Source organism: Lycium ferocissimum, chromosome 1 (assembly GCF_029784015.1).
Source record: "Lycium ferocissimum isolate CSIRO_LF1 chromosome 1, AGI_CSIRO_Lferr_CH_V1, whole genome shotgun sequence".
Classification (NCBI taxonomy): Eukaryota; Viridiplantae; Streptophyta; class Magnoliopsida; order Solanales; family Solanaceae; genus Lycium; species Lycium ferocissimum.
In genome coordinates, this window is record NC_081342.1 from 66,250,603 (window position 1) to 66,267,845 (window position 17,243).

The following is a 17,243-nucleotide window of genomic DNA, read 5'->3' on the forward strand; positions in this document are numbered from 1 at the left end:
AGTATAATTTTAGACGAAGAATATTCAACTGACCATCCTTCAATCTATGTGGTTCCACTACTATTGCCATGATAAAATTCCGATGGTGAATATTATATTCAATTTTATCAATCCATAACATCAAAGATCCTTTAAATAGGGAAAATACATAAGTTGCCCTCTTGTCTAGAAAATTCGGTTACAGAATTTAACTTTATGAACATCTTATATTACCCTCTTATTCTTATTTAAAGTGAATTTAGTTATCCCTTAAAGGGTGATATGGCAAAAGAATTATCATCAACACCCTATAAGCGCGTAAAAAGATAAAAAACACAAAAATGATTCAAGCTATACACATGTCATCTTCTAATTGGATGACCTACAACTTATATTTAACTAAATTTCTTAATATTTCTAGATTTTCTCATTCTTTATTTGTTTTCTTTTTCTTTACTTTTCGCTTTCTTATTTTCCTATTCTATATAATCCCAAACGCCATCTCTTGATAGATTGTAGACTGTTTGACCAAGTTTTGAAAAGTCAAAAGTGTTTATTTAAGATCAAGTTTTGAGAGAAAATAAGTGCGTATGGGGAGTAGCAGAAGTTTTTTTCAGAAGCTAAAAAATATTTTTTCTCAAAAGTACTTTTTTTGAAAAACAGTTTTGAGAAAATATATTTAGAAACACTTTTTAAATGCTTGACTGAACACTAATTGCTGCTAAAAAGTTCTTATTAATTTGATTAGTCAAACACAAATTGTTTCTCATCAAAAATACTCTTTTGAACGCTATTAGGATTCTCTAACTTCTCCTTTTAGTTTTTTCTTTGGCATGAAGCTTGGAGTTAAGTTCGCAGACACCATTCCCGGCTACTCATGAAGCTTGGAGTTAAGCTCGGCACCAAGATAATTATTAGAGAAGACCACTAGATCACAAGAATATCCGAGAGAAGGCGACGACTTCCATTCAAAATCAAAGACGTGGCTAGCAAAAAGAAAAGACCATGAATTTTCAGCTAATTACGCCAAGCGTTTTACTTTTGCTAATTACCTTTTATTCATCTTTTCAATTTTAAAACAAAAACAAGCTCTACTTTCGTGACTAGAGTGTCATCACAAAAGATGTCGAGAGAACATCATAAATCATGTCCGCCAAACATTATTTTGAGCATAGAAGAAATATCTAGTAAAATATGGCGATAACTATTATTTTCTGTGACGACCTTTTTGAGTCACCTTGAAAGCCCTTACTTATTGTGGAAACTAAGTTGGATATTGTGTATTTTGTAGAGTTCGACATTTGTCTCTTATCAGTTGTGTAATAGTTCCAAAAGTGTTTAATGACCCTAGGCTACTTCACATACTTCATACACTGTCTTGAGATTTTGGATTGGATGTTCAGATTCTTTCACACTCCCCTGCTGCACGTATAACTGTTAACTTGCATCATGTTCATGTATATACCACATGCAAGGGCGGATCTAGGAGGGGGCGAGGGTGTTCACCCCAATCTCCTTGACATAAACTTACACGGTATATATAAGCTAAGTTTTATTATTTTTTGTGTACATATATAGATTTTGAATCCCCTAAATATAAGACTAGAGATTGGCTCGGCAGTTAAGGGGGTTTAAAGTTTACCTTGAGGTTCAAGTTCAAATCCCACACACTACATTTTTATATTTTGAAACCTCTTAGTGAAAATCTCGAATCCACCACTGACCACAGATCTCCAACTCAAGCTATATATACACACAAACACCCAAATATAATGTAGCCCCCGCTTGTTACACCTCATAGTCGTGTACGTGATCTATTTGTCACACCCCAACTTTTGATTAAGATTAGACGTGGCGCATTCATCTCGTGGTTAGCGAGGGTTTGAGTTCATATAATAATCTAAAGAAGACTCGGGGACCAAGCTTAAATCATGAAATTAAGTTTGTCGAAAAATTTGAAAAGATTTTCGAGTCAAAAAATCTCCATGCTATTTAGGAGTTTTAAGGTGCTTCAAAATCCAAACATGAAATTCTGTCAAACTAGATTAAATGTAACAAACCGCATAATGATGGGATATCGGAGTAGAGAATTATAGACGACATTCACATACACGAGCCGGTTCGCAAAGTCTCTAACATAAATCAAGATACCATAACATGATACGGTGATGCCGCCTCACCCTCGTATAAAGGGTTAAAACCTCACTTTTTCATCCAAATATCCTCTAAAAATCCGTATAAATTCAGCAAGTGAAGGGCTCTCAATATTTCATAAAAGTGAGGATTTTGAGCAAAATTCAAGCTGTACTAGTATGTAAGACATGAATAACAACATTATCATATAGATATGAAAGGTAACATGGGAACAAGTGATTATTGAAGATCCCTACTCCATCAAGAATAAGGTATGAATTTCTCCTTATTAATAAAAAAAAAAACATTTTAAATCATATACATAGTACCATGCCCACCATACGGGGTTCTTGGAATACGTCATATATATAGGAAATGATGTTTTTGTTGTTGGTATCGTTATTGTTATTGTTGGTATGTTAACATGCCGAGAATTCGGGCTAGCGCGTGTACATCTACGTGGAATGCCTTGCCCGGCCGACTATAAATAGTGTAGAGAGAAAATACATACATATATATATAAAGCGTGTTAGTGTGAGCCAAATAAAAGCTACGACTCTATCGGATAACGAGGTGGTAACCTCCGATTTATGTTAAGGCTAGTCCAATCATCATCGCTATATCTCATGAAGGAACAATTATTACATAATCAACAACAATAAATAAAATGATAAAATCATGAAATTCTCAATATTGTATTTTAGATATTAAGGTTTTGCTTTGGAATTTTAAGACATTAAAATCATCATCATCGATTAATCTTTTGGATCATAGAAACATTCTCATTCATATTCGGGGGTTAAAAACATGTCCGTTGTCGTTGTCATAAAATCCTTATAGAATCATAAATCTTTGACTCTAAGTTTTGAAAAATATTTATGGATTATCAAGAAGGAAGTCATGCCTTTTGAATCATGAACTCTATGAATCATGAATTTCTTCTAGCTCGCGGAAGGAGAATAAAAATATTCTTTGAAAACATTTTGGATTCACATAAAGGGATCACGTGAATCCATAAATGTTTTCCAAAAATATTTTTATTCTTAAGAAAGGAATCATGATTAGAAGAAAGGGATGATTAACATGACTTCTTTCTTGAGCTAAACTCTCCGATATTCCAAAACTTGCTTCCGTCGCACGATTTATTTAGGATCGTTCGTCATCTCATAATCTACATAGGAAACCATTCGTATTATCATTAGGCTTATTTCAAATTCTAGAAATTCCAAGTCTCTAAATAAACTATTATGAGATTATTTGAGATTATTTCATGATTTCCCTATTTATATTCAGCCCAAATTCTCAATACCAACAATCAACCACCAATAACGATGATGATTATTCCGTAAATAATCAACAACCTCATTACTACCGAAAAATATTCCATCAAATACACCATATGATATTTTCTCCAACTCCTCCACAAACGAATTCGCTACATAATTATTCCATAAATTTATCTGCCCGGAAAAAGCCTTAAATGATACTAAAAGAGAAAGATTCATACCTTACTTCCGCTAATACCGTGTTATCTCCATATATTGCCTTACTCCCAAGCCACAAATTCACCGCAACACTATATATTATAATCGTAACTATACGCTCGGCATGGTAATGTATATGTCCGGATATTTTTACTTAACTCGCGTTGAAATTTAATGGAGGGAAGGTTGGAGAATTCTATTCCAGAATTTTTGGGAAATATTATTTGGCTGATTCTACATACTCAAAAATGAGGGGTTAAACCCCTTTATATAGTTGCTCATGAAGTCACCGTAGCAAGATCGTTCACCGACTTTAGTAGAAGATGTTCTCGGATTCATCCCGGAAATTATTTCGAGACCTAAAACTTTTATACACCGATCTCTTTATTTGCATACTTGATATGTCCAAAACTCCATACGTTCGTAAGCCGAGGTTATTCAACATCCCAAACTCAGCGAAACTTATTTTATTTCTTTCCGATTGATTTGAGAACCTTCAACCTTCGCGGCACTTACTTATTTTTTGTTGAACATAACATAAACACTTATAATTTCAAACATAATTATCCTTTCGAGAACCGGGTTATGTGACTAACCTATGATCAAAACTTATCGTGACGAAAATACGGGATGTAACAAATGTTATTCTTTATATATATATATATATATATATATATATATATATATATATATATATATATATATATATATATATATTCATGCCGGAAATGTAAGCCATATTCTTTGATCTTGAAAATTGTTCAATTACTTTTACTTCTGAACATAGAAATTCATTGCCATGTTTTCCTCTTTATTGTTTTCCTTTTTCATTTTAGATTTTGTTATTTCATGAACAAGGAGCCATGTACAATATTAATCTACAGTCAATTTGATTTTAGAGAATGTGCCCATAATATAATCTTGAAGAAGCTGTTAATAAGTTAGCAGAAGAATAAAAAAGGAAAAATAACTAAACCACCAAGACTAACAACAAATGCTCATTAAACACATAAAAGATCTCTAAGCATAAGATGAGAAGCTTCTAGTCACATTTAAGACCAACAAACATAAAGGGGGAATAGAAGAATACAAGCTATTCATTACATGTATAACTTGTCACCCCCATTCACAAACAAACCCTTTAGTACTTAGTGCAATCAGTAGGCAAGAATGAAAGTTTGTTGGCCACAAGATCGTATCCAATTAAGAAATTCATCTGTGCGAAGTTCCCAAAAATAACAAGTCCATCCTCAGGCATCATTGTGAAACAAACCAAACCTTCTTGCACTTGTGTAAATGTGTTTGTGGGTGGCAGCTCTACATCTGCATTCGTAAAATGTGCAACAATCTTGGGAGCATCGATAGTGCCATTTTTAGACTCGTAACATACCTTAAAAAACCCAGACGGGTCGTCCTTCCTATTAGCGTTTATCGAAGCCACCAATATTTTCTCCAAATTTGCGTAAAAATCAAAAGGGACAAATGTAACTGTTGTGCCAGAATCCACTATAATGTTACCTTGATGGCTGGAATTGATTTTAGAAGATCTGAACGGAAGAGTCTTATTCCCCACGCTGATACTTTCTAAAGTTAGAAAATAGTAGGTTGGAAACCGTTGGCTTCTTATCAATGGAGTTGAAACGACGCCAGGGCCAGCCACAACAGCATTATCACCAAAGTTGATGTGACTAGTTGTGCTGGAATTTGTTGATGATTCCAAAGGGATCAAACAATAGGAGAATTTCCCTTTGATTTCTTGATTCATTTGGTTGACAATTGAGACAATGCCACCACCTAAGCCAACAATTCCAGAAGTGGCATTAGTGAACATTCCACTATTGGCATGTCCACAACCAAAGACAATGTTAGGAATTGAGACATTTTCACCAGAAGTAGAAGCAAATGTGAAAGTCTCAATAGAAAGATCACCCCCGCTATGGGATTCGGGGTCCTCATCATAACTCATGTCATAAGTACATGTATTATTCTTACATAAATATCCTACTTGTTGACAAATTTTAGTGTTACAACCAACAGTTTTATAAGACGAGCTATTCTTGGGATTGAAAGTAGGTGCCAATTGTTTGAAGCAATCAACACAAGGCTCACATTGTGTCCATGTCAAGTCACTGCCGGTGTCAGCAAAGACAAGACTGTCTACTGGGGGAGTTCCAATTGATATTTTCATGAGGTAATCAGCTGGGGTTGGAGTAATAGTCGATTGGATTCCATTAAAGGAGTTTTTCTTGAAGAAGGAAGCCCGAGAAAATGACCGGTGGAAGGCATTTTGAAGGCGTTCAGATGGAGTGTTTGATGGGTTATAAAAAGGTGACAAAGGAGAATCGCGGTGGATAAGATCAAGAGTGAAGCCATATCTGCCGCGATTCCTTATTATTTTTTGACAAGAAACCAAAGAATGATGGAAGAAAGATAAAATGACTAATGCAAGAAAAAGAGTGCTAGCTTTAGAATTAATCTCCATGGCTAGGGATTTGGAGAATGATGAGAAATGATGAAGAGGATCATTTGGTTAGAACCCATTTTATAGGCAAAAGAATGTGAAAACTATGGGTGACCATAAATGAATATAAGAATGTGGTTGACCAGTAGGAGAAGATGAGCTCATTTTAAAGATAATAAATGCAAGATGATACAATGAAAGGTCTTGAGAAGTTGTTTTAGTGAGAAGTTTAACTTTCTATAGAAGACATGGATGTAATGAATTTCTAGCACTTTTTTTCTCGTCTAAAATGAATGGATTTTTTGAAGTCTAAAGATTTATTAATTAGTATTATTTTTTCTTCTAAATTACGCTTCTTTCAACTATAATCAAATTAACATTGACTATCTATAGTTTTAAGAAAAGTTCGGGAAGAAACAAAATGTTTATATTGATAAATTACCGTTTGATTAATGCCTTTAGTTAACTTTCTTAAGGAGTGTACCACATCCCAAAAATTCAAATATTTTTGGTAGGGAAGGAGTATATAAATATTAGAATTAAATTCACGTCATTACTTCTCGTCTCTTCCATATTTTTCCTTAATTAAGAAGGTGCATATCGTTCATTAGAGGTGTCAAAGCGGGCAACCCAGCCCAGCCCTAAAGGGCCAATATAGTGGCCTAGGACAGGCTGACCCTTTTTACGGGAGGGCCTCTAAAATAATAGCCCAACCCAGCCTTATGCGGGCCGGGGGTTAGGACGGGTCAGCCTTTTAAGGTTTTTAATCTTCCCAAATAGCATTCTCTAAGTGATTTTTTTGACAAATCTAAACATGAAAGTTTTGCAATATGAAACGGAATTTTCTAATATACCATTCTAGCACGAACTCACATTACAGAAAAAAAATAATTAAAAGAACAAATATAAATTTCTATCTTTTTTTCACTAATTCAAATCAAGTCCCAATTTTTTTTTTTTAACCATAATATGATTTCTGAGACTAAAAAATATAACTCTAGTTTCTAATTTACTGCTTAATAGTTAGTACTTTTTTTCTTTTTTAATTAATTTATATCTTTTTGTTTAATCGTATTTTTTAAAAAATTAACTAACTTATTATTTTTCCCAACCTCAACCCAACCTTTGAGATTGGCGGGCCGAGAGAGACTGGGCTATTGGGCCTCATTTTTAAACAGGCTAAGAAAAGCCTAGCTCAATCCTACTCAAATAAATGGTTGGGTTGAGCTGGCCTCGTGGGCCAAACTCATTTTGATTGTTCTACCGTTCATTGACTTTTAGACATTTTTGCTTAATTAAATTTTCTCACAAATAATTTTTCTAAAAAATACGTTACGTCTTTTAACAATTGGTCTGTTTTATATATAAAAAACGACATATGCTTTTATATATTGACAATCTCACCATTTCTAAGTTATGCACTTATACAACATGTAAGCATCACTTTGCCCTTCAAATAGGCTGGTCTTCAATTTTTTTCCCTTTGGTCTTTAATTTTTGTCCTTTCAAATCCAACTTATGCTTCGCGGTGCATAAGATCTTTAAGAGTGCAGGACATAATTTGTGGAATAATGATGCGAAGATATAAATCTATGCCCAGTGAAAAAGTTGTTCGTCTTGAGGGGCAAATGACCCATCTCCCTTAATCCAAATCTTACCACTAGTTCTTACCAGGTCATTTGCTGTCATACCAGAGTGCCGTATCTGTGAACATTACAAGGTAAATTCCCACAGAAACCAAAAGTTGAAATTCAAGCAAATATTGTGAGCAAGTTAGTATATTATGATATGAGACATGTGCATTCATGAACGCATAAATGAAGCAAACTATAATTTTGCATCAATTTTTTAATTATGTTGCTAGACATATATTCAAAAGGCCAAGTATAGCCAAACTTCATGTCCAAGTAGCAATTTGTCCATAACAGTGATAAAGTCTCCAACTTGGCGTAATCTTACTGCTTGGAAGCCACCTAGCAATTGAGATTGGTGTAATTACTGGAGCCTAGTAATTACACAGTATAATAATTACGAAGACTTTTTGTTTGTCATAACTAATTACAATGGAATTACAAGCATACTGTTTGGTTGCATAATAATTACAAAGACTTTTTAAAAATTAATGTGACAAATAACTTTATAAATGATAATTACAATGGAATTGAAAATATATATATTAATTAAAATCACATATTTGTAAATAATATTGTAAAACAAGTATATTTTAAAATTAATAATGTTTTAATTTAATTAATTACAAATGTCACGTTGCACATGCCCTACTTGTACTTTTATATCAAATCATCATATTTTAGCTATTCGATATTACATTCACCATTTTTAGATTAGTTTAAAAATAAAAATCAATACTTGACAAATATGTGCCTTTATAAATGATATATTAAATTAGGTATTTAAGATACACATTGTTTGTTGAAAATATATATATTAATTAAAATCACCTATTTGTAAATAATATTGTAAAAGCAATTGTATATTTTAAAATTAATAATGTTTTAATTTAATTAATTACAAAAATTAAAACAACACATTTTGTAAGAACATCATCGGCCAAATGTTTGATAAAAAAATTAATATTTACACATATAATGTCATAACATTCAAATGTTTGACAAAAAAAAAAAATCTATCAATTGTAAGTGGAAAATAAACAAGTGAATATAGCATTTGCTTATGTACCAAACATAGTTGGAATTGGTCTGTCGACATCTTCATATTAGGTGTAAGTCAAATGTGATAGCAAAAATCCTTTTTAACATCATACCAAATAAGCCTAATAGGACAATCCGATCGTCGAAGTGGAATTTAAAAAAAGAGCATCCATATTTCGTTTGGGAAAGTTATGGAAGACATCTTTCCAACAACAAGAAGGAGTTTACTATGGTAAATGCAGTGAGATTTGAGAAACTAATCATGCCTCTATGCCTATCATCATACTAAAGCAAATAAACTAAAATCGAAAATATAACCTGAATTCAAAATAAAAAAAATAAAAAAAAGTTTAACATGATACTTTTATGTCAAATTCCAACATAATATACAATAAGTCCGAACATAACTTAAGTAAATATAATTCAAAAGAAAGTGAAATCATTTATAAATCTATAACCTGATTCAACAACAGAATTCTACTGTAATAACATCACTATTTATATGTCAAGTTTGTTAATGACTCATTCTTTTTAATATTAGCAAGTGTAATATCAAAAACTAGAATAATAATTCAGTTAAGCTAAATGAAGAAAATAAGAAGAAAAAAAAAATAGGAGCAATTACATGGAATCACAGAAGTAAAGTTTGAGAATGAGAAGAAAGAAAATGAAAGATAAAAAAAATAAAAAAAAATAAAAATGTAAAAATAAAAAAGAAGTTGAAATAAAAAAGAAATTAAAAAGAAAAAAATTAAAAAACTCTTCAAAAAAAATTATTATTTAATTTGTGGCTTGGTAAGTGGCCGGCCACACCTAAATTTTCTCTAATTTTTGAGCCCAACTAGTTAGGGATCCTAATTTAAACTAATTTGGAAAGCCCTTGTCCACATTACATGAATATCACACACATGTTAAATAAAATAGAAATATACATTTCCTACAAAACAAGATTATTCCAAAATTTTTTTTCCAAACGCGCAAAAACACGGGATATAACAACAAAAATTAAAACAACACATTTTGTAAGAACATCATCGGCCAAATGTTTGATAAAAAAATTAATATTTACACATATAATGTCATAACATTCAAATGTTTGACAAAAAAAAAAAATCTATCAAAAATGAATAAGTGTAGCATTACACCAAATTACTATTTCAAGACAACAAGAAGGGAGTTTACTATGGTAAATGCAAAGGAGATTTGAGAAACTAATCATGCCTTTATGCCTATCGTCGTACTAAAGCAAATAAACTAAAATCGAAAATATTACCTGAATTCAAAATCCAAAAAAAAAAAGTTTAACATGATACTTTTATGTCAAATTCCAACATAATATACAATAAGTCCGAATTCCAAGTAAATGTACATGGGTGGATCTATCCCCAAAAGTTAAAGTAATAACATCACTATTTATATGTAAGTTTTCAGAAAATAAACAAGGGAAAATAAACCAAAACATGAAATATGCTATTGCAAATCAAAATGGGAAGATATGGGTTTTTGTAGACGAGGTAGTTCAATGGGATATCATCATGAACACTGATCAATAAGTTACTTTGAGATTGAATCATCCAGATATTAGCAAAGATATTATAACCACTTTTGTCTATGCTAAATGCGATGAAATCGGGGAGACCCCTCTCGCTTACACGTCAAAGATTATGGGAGGATTTATACCATTGCCAAGCAGGACGAATGAAGCTATCATGGATGGTTGGGGAGATTTTAATGTTATTATTTCAGAGGAAAAATTAGGGGTCTTCCAAATTACTTTAAATGAGTGCAAAGACTTGCGAACACCGATCAACAAGCTTTTTGTATCAATTAGCAAAGATATTATGAACTTTTTGATATGGGGAGAGTCAAAGAAGGGAGGATTTATACATGGTGGAATGGCAGAGGAGGAAAAATTAGGGGGTCTTCCAATTACTTTAAATGAGTGCGAAGACTTTGCTTTTTGTATCAATTCATGTGAACTTTTTGATCCGGGCGATGATTGCATTTTTAAAAGGTTGGACAGGATTCTAGCAAACCTTTCTTTTCAAGGAATTTTTCCTCAAATTGAGGTGGAACATCTTATAAAGACAGGATCAGATCATGCTCCTTTGCTTCTATCTTGCGGAGAAAAAGTGACTAATGTTCTTAAACCCTTTAGGTTCTTGAATTTCTGGGTGAAGCATTTTTCTTTTAAAGAAGTAGTAAAGGAGAATTGGAAGACAGATTTTGTTGGATCTCCTTATTTGGTTTCTAAGCAAAAACTTAAAAATCTTAAAGGAATTTTAACCACATGGAACAGAGAAACCTATGGTGATATATTTAAATAGTCGGCCATGGTGAAGGAGGTTGTAAAGATGAAGGAACAGTTATTTGAGGAGGAGCCTAGTATCACAAACAGGATCATTCTTCAAAAGGCATAGGTAGGACTGAAAAACTACCTCAGCTTGGAAGAGCAGTTCTGGAAGCAAAAGGCTGGTTTTTCTTGGTACACTGAAGGAGATAGAAATACCAAATTTTTCCATAATCATGTAAATGGGAAGAGGAGAAGATTGCAGATAAACAGAATTCAAGATAACAATGGCAACTGGTTGGAATCCAAGGAACTGATTTCTGTAGAAGCTGTTAAGTTCTTTAAAAATCAGTTCTCACAAGAAGATGATGTAGATGTTACTTTATTACTGAATCATGTCCCCAGTATGATTTCACATGAGTAGAACAGACTTTAGATACAACAAAGGAAGAAGTGTAACAGGCTATTTTTGAAATTAATGGGGATAGCACCAGTGGACCAGATGGGTTTACAGGAATTTTCTATCAGAAGTGCTAAGATATAGTTGGAGATGATGTTCATGCCATAGTCCTAGCTTTCTTTGATGGGGCAATACTACCAAAATCCTTCACTCACACCAACCTAGTTCTAATACCAAAGAAGTATCATCGTTCAAAGTTTTTCAGACTTAAGACCTATTAGTCTGTCTAACTTTATTAACAAAGTGATTTCAAGGTAGTTCATGATAGGTTGGAAGGTGTGTTGCCTACTCTGATTTCGGCAAACCAGCCAGGTTTTGTTAAAGGGAGAAGTATATTTGAAAATATTCTCCTCACCCAGAAAATAGTTTCAGATATCAGACTAAGAGGTAAGCTTGCTAATGTGGTCATAAAATTAGATATGGCTAAAGCATATGATAGGGTATCTTAGAAATATCTTATGCATGTTTTGAGAAAAATGGGGTTTGCTGAACACTACATCAACATAATTTGGAGATTGGTTGCATATAATTGGTACACTGTCTTAGTTAATGGTCAGCCTACAGGTTTTTTCCAATCAACTAGAGGAGCGAAGCAGGGGGATCCTCTATCTCCATCTTTGTTTCTTTTATCTGCTGAAGTGTTGTCAAGAGCCCTAAATTTTTTTTATTTGAAGACATGAGTTACATAGGGTTTGGGATGCCTAAATGGACTAATCCTCTTAATCATCTAGCATATGCTGATGATACAATTTTTTTTGCATCAGCAGACATAGAATCCCTAAAGAGTATCATGGAGGTTTTAAGGAAATATGAGCAGTCATCTGGACAGCTCATTAACAAAGCCAAAAGTTCATTTTACATGTATGCTAAGGTCAGCAATGAGCTAATCCAATCAGTGGGTACCATTACAGGTTTTGCCAAAGGTCAGTTTCCTTTTACCTATTTGGGTTGCCCCATCACTCATGCTAGGAAGAAGAAAATTTTCTTTTTTGATCTTATAAAGAAGGTGAAAGGGAGAATATTTTCATGGAAAGGTAAGTTGTTATCATTTGGGGGAAAGGCTGTTTTGATCAAAAGTGTATTGGAAAGCATGCCAATACACTTACTTTCAGTTTTGGCACCTCCAAAGTGTGTTTTAAATGAACTTCATAAAATATTTGCAAAGTATTTTTGGAGTATTAAGGAAGATGAAAAAAGTAAACGTTGGTCTTCTTGGCAGAATATATGTTTACCAACTCAAGAAGAAGGATTGGGTTTCAAATCCCTGTTTGATATTTTAAATGCTCTATTTGCCAAATTGTGGTGGAGGTTTAGGACTACAAGAACACTTTGGTCAAATTATAGATGGAACAAATACTGTAAAAAGGTAATCTCTACTTTGGTACAGTGGAAAGGGGGAACACAGGTGTGGAAGAAGATGCTTGAATTAAGGGAAGCAGTAGAACATGAAATTTGGTGGGAAATTAAAGCAGGATTAACAAATGTATAGTATGAGAATTGGACGAAACTGGGGGCATTACATTATGTGGTTCCATCTGATTTTCCAATTAATGAAGAATTGGAGGAAGTGGCAGAATTAATACAAGAAGGAAGATGGAAGGAAGAAGTGTTACAAGAAACTTTTCCAGTTGATATTGTGGATTTCATTAAATTAGATATCCATATTGAACAGTTACAGGGATACTGGGATAGGCCATGGTGGATGCCAACTACCACAGGAAAATTCACAGTAAATAGTGCTTGGAATATGCTTAGGCATAGAGATACAGAGCAACAGGATTACAAAAATTTGTGGATTACTGGGATTCCTTTTAAGTTATCATTTTTCCTGTGGAGATTATGGAAATTTAAACTTCCAACAGATGATCAATTGAAAAGAATGAGAATACATGTGGCCTCTAGATGTTATTGTTGCTCTAATTCTCAGGAAGAAGAAACAATTCATCATCTTTTTGTGACAAGCAATTTTGCAAAGGAAGTATGGAACTTTTGCATGAATGTTGCAGGATTGCACGTAAATCTTATCCAAATACACCAAGTTATCAAAACATGGTGGGAAGCAGATTGTGGGAACAAGCTTATTCTTCAGGAAGTTCCCACTATGATAACTTGGGAATTATGGAAAAGAAGAAATGCAATCAGACGTGGAGGTAATGTGAGTTTGAAGAGAGTGGTGCATGAAGTAAATAATAATTTGTTTTATTTAGCTAAAGCTAGGTATCCATAGTTAAAGAATATCCCTTTTCTTTGGCCAGAGTTGGTGAGTTTCTTAGGAGGTTACAAGTCTTTGGTTTCTACTAGAATTGTATACTGGACTTTTCCTAGTGAGAGATGTTACAAATGCAATACTGATGAGGCATCAAGAGGGAACCCTGATCCCCGTTCATATGGTTTCTATGTAAGGGATTGGAAAGAAGACTTGGTGTTTGCACAATGCAAGGAAGTAGAGATGATGACCAATGTAATTGCTGAAGCAAAGGCAGTAATGGAAGGTTTACGTTTTTGTGTAACTACGAAGATTCTACCAGTGGTTGTTGAAACTGATTCTATGTTGATAAGGAATGTGTTGAATAAAGAATGGAAAGCACCATGGTGTATTGCCACATTAGTTGACAGAATAAGATTTATGATGGAGGAAAACAATTGACAGAATAAGATTTATGATGGAGGAAAACAATGTGACAGTGCAACATGTGTTTGGAGAAGGAAATAAGCTGGCTGATTTTTTTAACTAACTTAGCTTTTGATTTTGCAAGTACAACAAGTTTTAATAGTTTTTCTGAACTGCCTAGTGCAGTTAGGAAAATTGTCAATGTGGAGAAACAACAAATCCCTAATCTCAGAATCAGGGCAGCAAGGAATAACAATTATCAAGCAGGGAATAACAACAATCAAGCAGAAACGTAAGATATAATGGATTCAATTATTATAAAGGCTTCAGTGGTGGTATTAGTTTAGGCTCATTCCACTGAAGCTCTAGTAATGATTGAAAACTATATCTCTAAGTCATCAACGACAGTACCAAAGCTCTAGTAATGATTGAAAACTATATCTCTAAGTCATCAACGACAGTACCAACAACTGATTTCTCAGTCACAAAGGACTAACAGCCCAAATCTACAAGTTTTAGACTATAAGGGGCTATTTATAGAGAAAATGAAGTTGTTACTGTGTTTGCACTTTTCCTTCAGCTAGCAAGCATGGATGAATCTCAAATCGGGCCTCTGTTTTGGGACGAGCTTCATCTTCTTCGGAGTTGGTTACTCCTCGGATAGATTTTCACTGCACCAAGTGAGAGCTTAGTAGGTGCGAATAAAGTGAAAGTTCACCAGAAAAGATGAATTTGGTACCTGGATATAGCTCAGATTAGAGATGAGGTCGTGTGATTTTGACGGTTTGAAGTGATGCTGGGTCTGACATCATCGAGATGTTGATGATTTTTAGATAACCGTCATCACTTCCATCTCCGACGACCTCCTGGTAGATCGGAAGTTTCGAGACATCAGAGAGGTGTTTTCGGAAGTCCGTTTGGTTCTAGTTAGAAGGAATTAGGCAACTTTACTCTTTTCTATTTTGCCCTTTGGCTTTTCAGATGTTTGGTTTTTTTGTTTTCTTTTTCCTTTTCTTTGATATGTACTTATTTATTAGTTTAATAAAATATCAACCACTAAGTTTCACTTAGTGGCATTTATTTAAAAAAAAAAACATCACACTGTTAGCTGCTTATTAAGCACATAATATATAATATATCCATTGTTAAGCATCACATTGAATTAAAGATAAGTACTCATCAAGGATTGAACAACAACATTTGTATTACTGCTAATTATAAAATTAATTAAAAATCCAAACAAGAACAACGAAAAAATAACACTACTTATCGAAGCCAAATTCCTTAGTACTTAGTGCAATCTGTAGGCTTAAAGGAGACTTTGTTCGCCACAAGATCATATCCAATTAAGAAATTTTCCTGCGCCAAGTTTCCAAAAATGGCAATTTGATATGCAGGCACTATTGTCATACAAACCAAGCCTCTTTCCACTTCTGCAAATGTGCTTGAAGGCGATAACTCTAAATCCGCATTTGTAAAATGTGCAACAATTGTTGGAGCATCAATAGTACCATCCTCTGACTCGTAACATAGACGAAATGTCCCCGAAGGATCGTCCTTCCTAGTAGCATTGATCACATGCACCAACGTTGATTCCAAATTCAAGTAAAAATCATTAGGAAGATACGTTAACGTTGTGCCACAATCAATTACTATGTTACCTCCTTCATCACCACCAATAGAAGAAGAGTCAATTTTAGAATATTTGAATTCCAATCTCTTACTCCCGACGCTCACACCTTCCAAATTTAGATAGTAGAACGTGGATGGTTCCCCTCTTATCAAAGGAGTTGAAACGACATTACGGCCAGACACAATGGCATTACTCCCAAAGTTGATGTGACTTGTGAGGTTGGAAGTTGATGATTCCAGTGGGATCAAACAATAAGAGAATTTCCCTTTGATATATTTAATTATCCAATTGGTTGATAATTGAAACTTCACCACCCCCTAAGCCAATGATTCCGGAAGTGGTATCATGGAATGTGCCAGTATTGGAATGTCCACAACCAAAGGCAATGTTAGGAATTGAGACACTTTTACTAGAAGAAGAAGCAAATTTGAAAGTTTCAAAAGAAATATCACCTATGGTTTGGGATTGGTCACCATAAGTCACTTCATAATTACATGTATTATTCTTACATGAATGTCCTACTTCTCGACAAAGTTTATTGTGACAACCAACAGTTTTATAAGAAGAGCTATTCTTGGGATTGAAAATAGGTTCCAATTGTTTGAAACAATCAAAACACGGCTCACATTGTATCCATGTCAAGTCGCTGCCAGTATCAGCAACGGCAAGAGTGTCTAATGAGGGAGTTCCAATTGAGATTTTCATGAGGTATTCACCCGGGGTTGGAGTAATAGTCGATCGGATTCCATTAACTGAGTGTTTCTTAAAGAAGGAAGCCCGAGAGAATGACCGGTGGAAGGCATTTTGAAGGCGTTCAAATGAGGTGCTTGATGAGTTATACAAAGGTGAAAGAGGAGAATCACGATGGATAAGATCAAGAGTGAAGCCATTTCCACCGTGACTGCTTATTTTTTTTCGACAAGAAACTAAAGAAAGATGAAAGAAAGCTAAAAAGACTAATGCAAGAAAAAGAGTGCTAGCTTTAGAATTAAACTCCATGGTTAGGGGTTTGGAGAATGATGAGAAATGATGAAGTTTAGTACCCATTTTATAGGTAAAATGTTTGTGAAAAAAATGGTGGTTAATAAATGGAATAGCGGAGAAGATGAGTTCATGTTAAAGATATCAAATGCATGCAAGATTATAAAATGAAACATCTTGAGAAGTTGTCTTAATGAGAAGTTCCACTTTCAATTGAGGAAGATATGGATGTAATTAAGGACTATTATATTTAAACTTTAGAATTAGATTCATATCATTTACTTCTTCTTGTCTCTTCCATATTTTTCCTTAAGAAGGTGCATAATATAATTAATTGACTTTTTAGACATTAATTGCCTCATTACCTTTTCTTATAACAATTTTTTTTGAAAATATATTACGTCTTTTTATAATTGGTCTGTTTTGTATATAATACAACATATGCTTTTATATATGTTCACACCGATGATAAAAAGTAAATTCCAATACATTAATTAGACAATATTGAACATCTTATTACACCAAATTCCATCGATATT

The 17,243-nt window shown here is 33.6% G+C and overlaps 1 protein-coding gene and 1 pseudogene across 1 annotated transcript; both read right to left on the bottom strand.

Annotated features, from left to right (window-relative positions):
* Positions 1 to 4,567: 4,567 nt before the first annotated feature.
* Positions 4,568 to 6,088, bottom strand: LOC132030742 (aspartic proteinase CDR1-like). The gene has a single exon (XM_059420484.1). The coding sequence runs from the start codon at positions 6,076 to 6,078 to the stop codon at positions 4,738 to 4,740; it is 1,341 nt and encodes a 446-aa protein (XP_059276467.1). The 5' UTR covers positions 6,079 to 6,088; the 3' UTR covers positions 4,568 to 4,737.
* A 9,126-nt stretch (positions 6,089 to 15,214) lies between these two features.
* Positions 15,215 to 16,743, bottom strand: LOC132030752 (aspartic proteinase CDR1-like; annotated as a pseudogene).
* Positions 16,744 to 17,243: the final 500 nt, after the last annotated feature.